General features: G+C 38.6%; 1 protein-coding gene across 1 annotated transcript; it reads left to right on the forward strand.

Moving 5' to 3' along the window:
• The first annotated feature begins 114 nt into the window (after positions 1 to 114).
• Positions 115 to 13,683, forward strand: LOC109053091 (eukaryotic translation initiation factor 4E transporter-like). Its single transcript, XM_042726276.1, is given in 19 exon segments — positions 115 to 802; positions 1,223 to 1,359; positions 3,140 to 3,213; positions 3,559 to 3,686; positions 3,773 to 4,047; positions 4,138 to 4,336; positions 4,431 to 4,591; positions 5,432 to 5,570; positions 7,552 to 7,716; positions 7,892 to 8,166; positions 8,652 to 8,735; positions 9,071 to 9,194; positions 9,312 to 9,385; positions 9,933 to 10,066; positions 10,380 to 10,455; positions 10,655 to 10,784; positions 10,891 to 11,229; positions 11,324 to 11,500; positions 12,583 to 13,683. Coding segments are annotated over 18 exon segments (2,832 nt in total). The 5' UTR covers positions 115 to 802; positions 1,223 to 1,278; the 3' UTR covers positions 12,780 to 13,683.
• Positions 13,684 to 13,805: the final 122 nt, after the last annotated feature.

Genomic DNA, 13,805 nt, shown 5'->3' on the forward strand with positions numbered 1-13,805 from the left:
GATGTTTTGTGTTTTTAGATTTGAAATTACAACCGAATGTGAGTGTATGTTTCTTAAAACTTTAAAGAAGGCGTGATTAGACACTATATAATCCTTGATTGGGGCCTTTTTCAGAACCAGTCAGAGATCTGAAGAAATTCGCCGCTCTGCGACTGAACAGAGACGAAAGAGAGAGCTCAGAGAAAGTACCCCGAGGTACATTGATTGTTGCAGTCGGACTACAAGCTTTAATTAAGTGATAGAACCCAGTTATCTGCTGGAAGTCATCCTAATATATGTGAGCTTTAGTGTATTGACGCGCTTTTTATGTACGTTGTGGAGCTTTATGAGTGGGGATAAGTTTCCTAGCCTGCTAACCCGGCTCACTAGCCTATAAATAAACAAACAAACACGCATTTTTTTTTTGAAGTTTTTCGCTTTCACGAAAAAACCCCATAGGAGAACCAGCCAAAAGTGTGATTAAAAAGCAGAAACGCTGCAAATAGATCCGTTTGACCATAAGAACCGAAGAAAATAGTCGGCGTCGGCTGTTTGAGTTTAGCCAGTTTGCTAATGAAATGCTCCTCTCTGCCAATTAGCGATTACATCTGGAGGGACAAGGGCTATCAGAACCTCCTGTCAAGATTGTCGACAGAGTAACTTTATTTCTCAGCAGAAAGCTTCATCTGCGTCCTGTCTGAAATCTGGACTGACTGCAGCATCTCTTGTAGTTTGGTATAAGACAGGTAGCCAGAAGCTAACTGAGGTATCGTTATCCAGGCGAGGAGAGAGAAGGTGCTGTGACACCGTTTCAGAATATCAGGTGGGTTCATTAATATGTTGAGAAAAGTGCGTTCTTCATGTGGGAGATTTTAGCGTAATGTTCCTGCATCAGGCTGATTAGTATTCTGTAGTTTGCTTGATGTCTGCCTCGTCATTTGCTAAATAAAACAGCTACTCAGGAGCCAGACATTTACCTGAAGTTAAATCCCTACACCCTTTAATCCTCTTTAACAATATATTTAAGTTAACATTTAATTTGAAGTTCTTATAGACTTGACGGGATTTATATACTCCTTTTTAAACTGCCTGCAGCATGTTTGTACAATCACACTTAATAGCTCAGTGAGTTTGGATTGAATAGCTTTTTTTTTTTTTGTAGTAGTAGTATTTTAAGACTAATAAACCAAATAAATGTGAATTACATTGGCAATTAAACTAATGCTATAGAATTCATTCACAGGTGCCTAGAGTGTCTGATATTGAGGCTTCACTTTAGTTTGACCACCCACCTGAGTCATGGAGAAGGATGAAAATGGTGAAAAAACAGTGGAAACGGTGAAGGACTCAGTAGTGACCTCCGCCTATAGATATACCAAGGTGGGAACAATCACAATCCCTTAAAGTAAATGTTTTGATGAGAAAATCTGCCTTTATCTTTTGATATTACGTGGTGATGTAATTTGAACACGTGCTGTAACTTTTAGAGCTCTAAATGTCCTATCAAATTAAAGTAGGCTTTAAAGTCATGATTAACAGTAAAAGATGGAAAAAGATGGAAAAATGTGTTGCTTGCCTCACTTTTATTCTTTGATTTCAAACATTTGGTCTTGTTTCCAAGGCATCAACCCTCAGTGGCTCTTGTTTTTATGCTCTGATTGTACTGCAGAAATGAGATGCGTTCTCTTTGCTTGCAGTGCATTGGTCCTGCTTCTCGTCAGGAAAGGATTTAAAGGGGTCATCGGATGCAAAATTCACTTTTGTTGTTGTTTGAATATAAATGTGTGTAAACATCCATCCTATAATGATGATAATCTACCCAGTGTTTTTTTTTTTTTTTTTTGATATTTTAAAATCTCCTTTCTCAAATCAGGCTGTTCTGAGATTCCTGTCAGAATGATGTAGTTCTGCACAGGCCCCTCCCACGATAGTTGATTGACAAGACCGTCTTACCTTAGACCCGCCCTAAGTGAGCTGTCCGCCATTGTCAACTCTGGTGCAGGGGAAGACAAGAACATCTCAGATTAAGCGATTGAGGTGTTTTATTGTAGGATGTAATAATGAACATGGCAGTCGTCATTTACTCCAGACATCTGAGCCGCTGAAGATGCAGAGAATTTACGTTACTTTCGTTTTGAAGGGAATGCGCCATTCGCGAATCTGCTTAAATGCATCTGTTTTTACGAATCGTTTGCGAACGAGCTTCACCTAGAGAAGAAGTGAGAATAAGGATTTTTTTATGAATCATTGCAAATCACCTTTCCTAATATGTGCTAGTAATCAAGTTTTGCGGCTACAGTAAACTACTGCTCTTCACCCCACAGAAGAGAGGGGTGGGGTGGGCAGAGCTCATTAGCATTTAAAGCAACATGGACTAGAATGGCTTGCTAAAACAGAGCTCATTTTGACGGGGGAAAAAAGGTGTTTTTTACACTACCATCGAGAAATTTTAACCAAAGTATGTTATAGACTTTTCATTAAGACCCTAAAGAATCATATCAACTTACATCAAATGGGTATCCAATGACCCCTTTAAAGAATCATATGCTATCAATAGCAGTCCACTTCTGCAATTCTAGCGCCAGTACAGAATTCATGTGACACATACCTGAGTTTGGAAAACTGCATTCACATCCAGTTAAAACATAATACAAAAAGATCACATACATACCCTCACCCAACCCACAGGTTGAGAGCAGTGTCCAATATTATGCAGAAAAACTGTATATAACGATACAAACATAAGTTGAAACAAAGTAGACATAAATTCAGGAAGTTGAGGGAGGTAACCTGAATAACAGGTTAGGAGAAAAGGAGGGAGAAAAAGGTTTACAAAAAAAAAGCAAATATTGTGCCTCTATATTGCTTACCTGTAGGACTTTTCCAATGCATCAAAATTCAGTGGAGGAAAAACTCAGAACAGGCCAAATAATGGAGAAGAATAAATGTTAATATATGTGATAGCAGAGAGTGAATCAAAGACAGACTCCCAGAAAAAAGGCAGAGCAGGACAGGTCCAGAACATGTGAGTTAAATTGGCTGGTCCTACATGCCATTTCTCACAACTTGGATCAATGGCTGGGAACATGCAAGCTAGTTTACATTTAGTTGTGAAGTGTTCTATACAGATTTATCATGCTGATAATTGTTTGTTTTGCAGGAAGAGCTTATGGAAATCAAAGAATTGCCCATTTCCAATGAGAGGCCCGAGTGTCTGTCGGAGAAATATGACAGGTGACCTTTTTAGTTTGTTTGCCAGTTCAGTTTGAATATTTCTGAATGTGGCACCATATTATCTTGCATGAAGATCATAAGAAAAGGACTTCAGTGGGATTATTGACTCCTGTTGCGTATCCTTTTGTATACATTAACATTAAGATTTTAATTATTTTAAAAGAAACCTAGTATTGGCTCTTTAGCACTTAACCGCTGATTTCCAGTATTAGGCAATCGACGAATTCATTTACAGCAGTCATTTGTTTGAATATACTTAGTGTAACATTACTGACAAATGCTATTTAAATGGACTTATATGAAGAACCTAAGCCTTAAATATTAACAGTACTGTCTTCCTCATAGTGATGGGGTCTGGGACCCTGAAAAATGGCATGCCTCGTTATATCCCTCTTCAGAAATCAGCGGTCCAACAGAAGGATACAAGAAAGATTATGCAGAGGATAGAGTTCCACTAAAACGCAGAATTACAGGTAATGTGCTAAGAAGTTTCTGATGTTATTTGACTACCAAAACCTTGTTGCTGACACAAAACCAGAGTTAACTTTGTCTTCCCTAGATCCTCGGGAACGTGTTAAAGATGATGATCTTGAGGTGGTTCTTAGTCCACAGCGACGTAGTTTTGGTGGGGGTTGTCAAGTGGCACCCACTGCCCTCCCTCGTCGCCCCATCAGCCCTTTGGAGAACAAAGAGAACGAGTCACTCCGTTTGGGGGGAGCACGTCGCATAGGGAGTGGACGTATCGTTGCATCACGTGTATTTGAGAGGGATGCACGAGTTGACAAGGAGAGGGAGCGAGACAGAGAACGTGAATTTAAGGACAAGAGATTTAGGGTATTGTGATAAGGGTTTGATACAAAGCAACTTTTTGCTATTATTGTATTGTTCAAAGAATAATTTTTTTTTCCCTATGTTCTACTGTAGAGAGACTTTGGAGATAAAAGAGTGTTCAGTGAGAGAAGAAGAAATGACTCCTATGCTGAAGAGGAGCCAGAGTGGTTCTCTGGTGGGCCCACTAGTCAGTCAGAGACCATTGAGCTCATTGGCTTTGATGACAAGATCTTGGAGGATGACAAGCGGAGGACCAAGCGTTCCAGGAAGAAGCCAGAGTCTGTTAAAGAAGGCCTGTATTGTACTAATGCAAACACCTAAGAAATACTTCTGTTGTTGGATCAGTGCATTTATCAGCATGCTTTTTCAATCTTCCACACCTACAGTTGAATGTAATGGTGGGCTTTCTGAGGACCCTGAAGTAGTTCAAGAGTCAGGAGCTGACCAAGAGGTTCCACATGCCGAGGTTCTTCCTGAGCAAACCCCTGGAGAATTTGACTTCAATGAGTTCTTCAATCTTGAAAAGACCATGCCTGGCCTGGCTTCGGTAAGATATGGGGAGCACTGCATGCTTGTAAGGGTGATGGTCATAAAATATCTGTCTTAAAGGGAGAAGGAATAGACAAATCACACCTTTTGTTTATTTTTTTTTATTTTAGGTTTTATTTTAGGGGGGTTAGAAATGTTTGGTTCATGTGGTTATTAGGCACTTTTTGGGCAGTTTATTAATCTATAATGAATGTAAGCCTTTTTTTTTTTTTCTTTAAACTGTACCGTTTACTGTGCTCCTTTTACACTTGTACCTCTTTAGTAGTTGTCGTTTTCTGGACCGATTTTTATTGCAGCACTACTGATGCCTGCTAATATGTTTCTCTAATGAATCGATTGGTTCTGGATGCACGTACTCACTAAGTGAATGTAACACTAGAGGTGGTTATGTGTTGGTTATTGCAGAATAGTTCCGCAAGCCTGTTTGAGGTCCATATGTTGCTGCTCATGTCTGATGTTCTGAATATGACATTGGTTTTGCAGTTGTGTGGCGTCAAGCTATTTGTTGGTTTGGAATTGTTATACAGAAAGCTCAATGGAATACAAATTTATGCCCATCTGATTTGTAAAGTTTATATTGATACTGTTAAAACTGAGGAATAGGATTGTTGGGGGGGTGGGGGGTTATGCACATCTACGCTGTGCCAAATTTTAATGTAGTTTTAAGAAATATGTGGGAATCTTGTAAATGAAACTATTCTCCAAAATGCCCACTTTTCACCCCATTGTGCTTAGCAGTCTGCAGACACTCTTCACGTAAGTGTCATCCACTCCCCATGGCTGTTTCCTGCTTCTATGTTATAACAGTTTAAACCAGGGATCCTCTTTTTCCTTCCAGATGATTGAAGATGTTCTTGCTGATGGTCCGGTCATGGCCAGTCGTTTCAGCCGCTGGTTCTCCAGTAACAGAAGTCCCTCTGACAGCCGCTCCAGCAGTCTACGTTCCACACCGCATGAGGAGTTGGAGAGACTAGCAGGTAAGACTTTCCTATTCCAGTCTATTCACCTGGTTTGGTGTTTGGTTTCAAGGTTGCACACCTAGCTTTAAACTAGTCTATTACGGTTATTCTTGTTTTTCATATTTGAACTCATTATCAGCTTAGCTTTTTAATTTTATTGTTAAAGTGTCATGAAACCCCCTGTTATGCTAAAAAAAAAAGTGGGCATGGTGTGCTGTTGAGTGGAGGGGGAAGAGGGGAGACAGACAAGTCACCGTTGGTTTCAGATGGTTTAATTTCGCTCCCTTCGAGTTAAAAACACAAATATTTGCACTCTGCATTGAAAACGTGTAAATGAACGCACCGTTACACCTCTGATAAGTTAAGGCTTATTCTATGGCGTTTATATAAGCCTTTTGACGAGTTATCAAGGAGCTGTAAAAACGGTTACACTTAAGTGAATGAATCACGTTTGTGCTGAACTCTTATTACAAAGCTAAAACAAACACACTCCTTCGATCCATGAACGCTTTGTTAATGTACGCGATCTCACAATCTGACTCGTCTGTCATGGCAAATCAACACATGCTGTTGTGAATAATTAAGTGAACCGTCTTCTCATAGAATAAGAACATGCAGTCTCATTTTAATAGACACCAACGTAGTATAGTCCTTTGCCACAACACAAATTGTGATGTCAACATGTAGATTTTAAACCCTGAAGATGAAATAGTGCAAAAAAAGCTTAATTAACCAGTTTTCTCCAACTATTAAAATTAATGGAAGGATGCTAACATTGTCTTCTATGATGTGCAACACAAAGACTTATGCTAAAATCTCAGAAAAAGTACTCCGGGGTTTCATTACCCTTTAAATCGATTCATTTATACCCCAATAAAGAGCTACAAAAGTTATTAAACGTTAACTATTTAGTTCAGTTGCCTTTTTTAAAACCGTTTTACCTAGTCAGAAAAGGGTGCAAGTTTATAAATGTACTGACAATTTACCATAAATATTTCTCCCCAGCAAAGAAACTGCATTTTGCATAGATATTAAAGGAACACTCCACTTTTTTTGGAAAGGCTCATTCTCCAACTCCCCCAGAGTTAATAAATTGAGTTTTACCATTTTTGAATCCATTCAGCCGATCTCTGGGTATGGGGATAGCACTTTTAGCATAGCTTACCATACATCATTTAATCCTATTAGACCAGTAGCATCGTTTCGATATTTTTCCTATTTAAGACTTGACTCTTCTGTAGTTATATCGTGTACTAAGACCAGCGGAAAATGAAAATTTGAGATTTTCTAGGCTGATATGATTAGGAACTATACTTCAATTCTGGCGTAATAATCAAAGAACTGTGCTGCCGTAACATGGCCACAGCAGGCGCAGTGATATCACACAGTGCCTGAAAATAGTCCCCAGCTAGTTTGTGTAGTTGCAGCAATAGCAGAGTTGCTGGGAACTATTTTCAGGCATGCTAAAAGTGCTGTCCCCAGACCCGGAGATTGGCTTAATGGATTCGAAAACGGTAAAACTCAATTTATTAACTCTGGGGGAGTTGGAGAATGAGCCTATTTCCAAAAAAAGTGGAGTGTTCCTGTTAAGAAAGGTTCCCATCCCTGTGGCTGAAAGCAATTATAGCACAGATGGTGCGAGGACGGAATTGCTCCATTTATTTAACTTTTTTTTTTTTTTTTTTTTTTTTGGTCTGTTTCCTATATACGCATGCTATTTCCTATATACGTTTCCTATATGTACACGGTACAGTTCTAAAGTCTCTTATGCTCAAAGTTAAACAAAAAAAAAAAAAAAAAAAAACAATATTCTGAAAATATAAAATAAAACTTACTGACCCTTTTGAATGGTAATGTAAATGCTACTTACCGCGGATGTAAACGTGTAATATGTAAAAAAAAAAATAATAATATTAATTTAAATATATAGTGGCTGATGCATCCGTGCATACTATATACACGTATACCAAAATGGTACAATATAATTTGTGTATGTTAGGTCTGGAATCTCTAAGTCAAGGTACGTCTTTGTACTTCACCCCCATCTCTTCAGTGGAACGCAAAGAGAAGGTGGACATTCTGCAGCTGCTGCATAAAGCCAACATCGACCTGAAACCGCTATTGTCCAGCTTGAATGTTAACAAGGCTCACCTAAAGGAGAGCAGTGAGTAGCATCCTGTATATTTTTATTGGAATATTGCCTAATGAGGGGTGCGTTGTTTTTTTTTTTAATGTATATAACTTAATCTATAGACAGCAGGCGACAGATGATGTCAGATTGCCCATTATTTAAAAAGAAAAAAGGATTGAAGTACCTCTTTCTGTCTGCCACCTTATAGCAAACTCGGGGGTGGTGCTGTCTTTGGAGGAAGTGGAGGTGGGTCTGAAGGGACTGAAGGTGCAGCCAGAACCAGCTCCATCATTACCTCAAAAGCAGCCCAGCGGAGGTGGGGGAACTCCCTTCATGGTGGAGCATCTGGAAAAGGCTCTCACAGAAGGAACTGGGGCTGCATCACGACCGCGAGACCCTGACATGTCTGCATTTAATAAGTTAGTGAGCTCCATGAAGGCAAGTGGAACCCTGCCCACCCACCCCAAAGCCAGCGGGAGTAATGTAAGTGTGCAGCTGTCAGTTATGTTTGTATGGTTTTGTTAGAGCTTGCAGCATGCGGTCCAGCCTCAGGTAAAGCTGCATGTGTGAGACTGATGTATTGGTTGCCCAGTTTGTTGCGCTCAAATATTACCTACCTTTGCATGCAAAACAAGCCAGTGCTGTTTACGTGCTAGTTTGTCTGGGTTAGTAAATGAGTGTTTATTTTGACTAGTGATGGGCATAAATTTGTATTTAGCAGTTGTGGCTGAATTGTCAGTGAACTTTTGCATGCGTTGCTTTGGTATATCCCATTCTGACTCCAGTGAATCTTTTGTAACCTACTTGGTTTTTAACCATTTTTACTCAAGCCGTCTCTGGTATGATGTAGGTGCCATCAGTGTTTCTGACTTCATTGACCAAAATGGCATGTTGTATACGATCTGTTTTTGTTTGGTTCATACTCAACCCTCTTAACATTATCACCTTTTCCCTGCTTTTGTGTTCAGTTACAGCAGCAGTCAGTGGATCCTGCTCTTGTGCCCTTATCGGAGGCACACGTACATGCCTCTCAGCAGAAAAACATCTTTCAGGTGATCTGTCAAAGTCAAAGAAATAGTAAACTCACTGTAAGAAATGGTGCAAACTGTTGTCAGGAATGTCTAAACAGAAGTACACAGTAATGTGATTTGACTGATCTGTAAGCCACTGTAAGAAATGTAGCAAACTGTTGTCAGGAATGTCTAAAAAGTACACAATGCGCACACATCACTGTCTTTTTGAAAAACTGATGTCTATCCTGCAGTGTTGAGATGACTTTAGTAACCTTGTAGCTGAAGCTCACATCTTATTCTTATTGTATTATAACAATGTTCTAGTGAAGATAATGGTGTTGAGTTGACAAAGAATATAAGATCTTGTGCTTTAGGAATTATTGGTTGCCTCTCATGGCCCTGTTCCTGCCCCTGTGCCTGGCCTCGTACACCACCGCGCTTCACCCCCACTCTTCCCACAGAGACAGGACTTTTTCCCAGGCATGCCACCTGCAACAGGTAAAATGAGTTAGTCTACATGTACCTGATTTTAAACTAAGAGAGGCATGTTAAATGTGCAACATGAATGTCATTTGTTCATGCCACGTTCCTCACCCATCTTTTGTTGAATCTCAGGGTTCCCTGCTGGCCCACAAACTGTGTTAGATCAAATTCCAGACTTGCATCTGGTCAGGAATAAATAAAAGGATGCTTGTTACATTTCAAGGAGTCTACATGTGATACATTTTTTTTTTTTTTTTTTTTTTTTTTTTTTTTTTTTTTTTTTGTTTTTTTTTTTTTTTTTTTTTTTTTTTTTTTTTTTTAAATAAAAGGATGCTTGTTACATTTCAAGAAGTCTACATGTGATACATTCTGTGTTTGGTTAAAGGAAAAAAAAATGTGTGTATGTGTGTGTGCATATATGTATCATACATACACACACACACCACATATATATATATATATATATATATATATATATATATATATATATATATATATATATATATATATATATATATATATATATATAATATATATGAATGTTTGTATGCGTATACATGCATGCATACAAACATTCATATCTAAATATTAAAATACCTTCCCATTTAAATACCAATATTTAAATATCAACCCTTCATGACATTTTTAAAATACATTTAACTATTTATCAGTGGTTTCAATTAGGATGAAATATACTAGAGTATGTACTTGGCTTTGCATTTTGTTAATCAGAGATGAATTCTTTATTCTTAGATGAGAGCTTTGCCAATGGGAGTGGACCAGGCAAATCTGGAAGCTTTGTTTCAGCAGGAACTGGCAGTTCTTAATCGCCCACAGTACCAACAAGGCTACAACAAACAGGCTCACGATAAGGCATTTCGTAACAGGTAATATTGATTATCAGACACATTAGACACATTGTCTTTAAGCAAGCCTTGCTAATGGTTTCAGCCCCTTGAATCACGGAGTTACCTTTTTAGTACTTGTTTACTCATCTTGAATTGGACTCTCCTGATTTTTGTACGTTAAAGATCTGTAAATTGAAAAGGTGAAATTTAACCAGATTTGAACCTTTATGCTTTTCATAAAATGAACAGTTGCTATATCCAAAAGAGTAACCTAATGAATGGAAGGGGTTGATAATGTTGTTGTGTACAGTAATGCATTGATTTATTTGCATCCATATCTCCTGTTTTGTAGACAAACCAGGATGAACCGTTCACCTGGGCCTCACCTGCCTGGACGGACATCACCTGGCAATACAGTAACAAGTGTGGTAAGCCAAATCTATCACATTTAATTTAACTGCCATGGAGGCATTTGATCATACATCTGATGTATTTATCTACTTACAGCATTACAGAGCCATTTTAATGTTTTGAAGTAACTTAAATGTCCTTCTATAGAATGAAAACGCCAGTGAACAAATGACTTGGTGTTTGGTTTAAACAAATGGTTTCCCCCTCTTGCTGCAGCTGTCTCCATCCTTCACTCCCACTTCTGTGATCAAAAAAATGTACGAGTCAAAAGAGAAAAGTCGAGATGATCCTGGGAGTAGACCAGGAAGTAAAGAGGAGACTGTTAACTCTCATAACTCACAGGAGGGTATGAAGCAATGCACATACACCAAGAGATCAGAGCAGGATGAATAAACAAAGTAGCTCTTTTTCTTTTTTCCTTTTTCATAAAGCAGTTACCTTCTCATTTATAGATGGGCCTCCATCACCCAGTTCCTTTCTGGAAGATGTGGACACAAGTGGTCCTCAGACTTGTGGGGTGAAGGCATGTTCCACCCCCGTTCCTACTCTGAATCGTCATAGTAAAGACCCAGACCGACCCAGGCCTACTTCAACAACTGGCCACCACACTCCTACCATGCTGTCACCAGGGCCCTCTTCTCCCTTCCCCAGGCCCCAGATGTATCCAGTTCCTCTGCTTCCCCATGTCCCTTTGGTCAGACCTCCACCCCAGCTTCATCCCAGTGTGATGCAGAGGATGCTGGCTCAGGGCATCCAGCCTCAACAGCTCGGACCCACATTATTACAAACGGGTTGGTTTCAGACTTTGATTTCCCTTTATCCATACCCGTTCCTGTTGTTATTTAAAAAATGGTGAATAGTGAAGTTCTTTTTCTGCATGAACAGGAATGTTCCCTCAGGCTGTAGACCTGTCTCAGCTTCAGGGTTTGCCCCCAGCCCTCTTAGGGCAGCCTCTGTATCCCCTTGGTCCGGCAGGGCATCCACTCATGGCCCCTAGAGCTGCAGGAACACACATGCAGTTAGCAGTCATGCAGCAACAGCTTCAACAGCAGCAGAGACCAAGTAAGTACAGCACCAGTGTCTCAAAATGACTACATTAGAGTGATAAACACTACTGTTCAAAAGTTGGATTGGTCTTTTTTTTTTTTTTACATGGTTTTTAAAGTTTTTTTTTTTTTTACATGGTTTTTAAAGTCTCATTCTCAACAAGGCTGCATTTATTTGGTTGAATGCAATAAAACATTAATATTGTAAAGTTGTTATAACTTAAATTATATTTTAATAAAAAAAAACTGAAATCAAATACTTTTTCTATCATTTAAGAATGTAATGGCTTCTGAAAATGTAGTTTTGTAGTGTCATGTGATCTTTCAGAAATTATTCTGTGCTGACTTGGTGCTCAAGAATCATTTATCACTGTTAACCTGAAAATAAAAATAATTGAAAAGTTGTACTGCTCAATATTTTTGTGGAAACTTGTTTATTTTTTATTAAGGATTCTTTAAAAACGGCACACTTGAAATGGAAGTCTTTTTTTTAACATTAAAAATGTCTTTACTGTCACTGTTTACTACAATTTAATGTTTTATTGCTAAAGTCTTTAAAAATGTGGATATCAGTTGTTAAATTTAATCAGTTTCTGTCTAGAGAACAGGGTGACCAGAGAACATGGCTGATAATCTGATTTTAACCCCTTAGCATTCTTGGAAAATGTAACTTAAGCACAAAACGTCCCATGGCAGCATGCTGGAATACTAACAGGATAACGCAATCTAATGATAATAAATGCAATTCAGAGAATTGCTGATGTGATAGTATTTATTGAGCTAAAACGTGTGGTGTTCTGTTCCATTTCTGATCATCTCATTGCCAATGTATCAGTCTGTTACTAGTTCAAACTTTTAAACATTTATTACTGAAGCTTCAAATTTATTGTCTTTGCCATGATGATAGACTTGCTGCGGACATGGCGATTTTAAAAAAAAAAAAAAAAAAAAAAAAAAAAAAAATTGATGCTTTACTTGCAGATAGAAGAGAGAATATATGACATTTTTACAAATAAATATTCTAATTGTTTTGCCTTTTTTTTTTTTTTTTTTTTTTATTTTATATCTGCCAGTGGCTCCATTTTATTTTCTCCACAGATCTGCCAGTGGCTCCATTGGGAGGGCCCCAGTCACAGAGCCACGGTCCCCATCGGACAAACCATTCACAGCGAAGAGGTGGTAGCCCTCCTCTGGGTCTGGCCAAGTGGTTTGGTTCTGATGTGCTGCAACAGCCCCTCCCTTCCATGCCGTCTGCTAAAGTAATCAGTGTTGACGAGCTTGAGTTCCACCAGTGATGACATCCTGTGACCAGTCAGCAGGAGCAAAGCAAGACATCTCTTCCCTTCCCCACTACCCTCTAGTTGGAGAGATATGAACTTTGATTTCTAGCATAATGTACAGATGTCAGAGCCCTGTCTGTTTTTCTGTGCTCTGTCTGAAACCCTTGCAGTTGCTAAGTTTATTTTTATTTTATTTTTTTGAAAAGGCCTGAAGTTGAGGAAAAAGGGAAAAGACATGTTTTTTCCTACCGCTTTTGTCACAAAGTAGTTTCTCATAGTTTTTGTTTTGAATTTTCAGTTTTTGCAGTAAAGTAAATAATGTATAGGCCTGAATTTGTACAGATTATTCAGATAATGGGAATAGATTTTTCTTTTTCCATCTTGTACATATAATTGCCTTTTTATTTTTTTCTGTCTTTATATGGGGAAGGTTATCCTGCTATTGAGAAACTGGAAAGTTGTGTTTTTGTCCAGTCACAATGTCTGCACAATGTTCCACGTTTCCCATCTAGGGTTGATCTGGGCGGAAAAGGGCGCCATTGCTGGTTTGTTGGAAAGGAGATGTTTGTGTGTAGCGATTTTAATGCATCCCTAATCCAGAGATACTTGCCCTTGAAACTTTTGCTGGAATACTGAAGCCAGCATTTTCTGCAAGAGGGGAAACTCTTCCACCCCGAGAAGTGAATGCTAGTTGTGCCTTTGTTTCCTTTTGATTTATTTCTTTATTTTTTTTTCTTTAAAGCAAAAAGCCCTCCCATCCCTTCCCCAGTCAGTCTTCTTAGTCCTCGTATGAGAAGCACTGTTCTGAATCACATTTGTTTTAGGGTGGCAGGGGTTGGCAATTAAGTAATGTGCTATAAATTTAAGCACATAGTTAATAAATTAAAAAAAAAATTAAATAAAAATCATTCACATAAAATTGTTGTCAAGGTCTCATTGATTTCAAGGTCTTAAATTGTCTTCCTCGAGAAAAGCAAACTTTTCAGAGGGTTGATTGAGGAAGAAATCTTCTGATCTGAATGGCTGTATACATATTGTGGT

The sequence above is a fragment of the Cyprinus carpio genome, chromosome B6, assembly GCF_018340385.1.
Source record: "Cyprinus carpio isolate SPL01 chromosome B6, ASM1834038v1, whole genome shotgun sequence".
Lineage (NCBI taxonomy): Eukaryota > Metazoa > Chordata > Actinopteri > Cypriniformes > Cyprinidae > Cyprinus > Cyprinus carpio.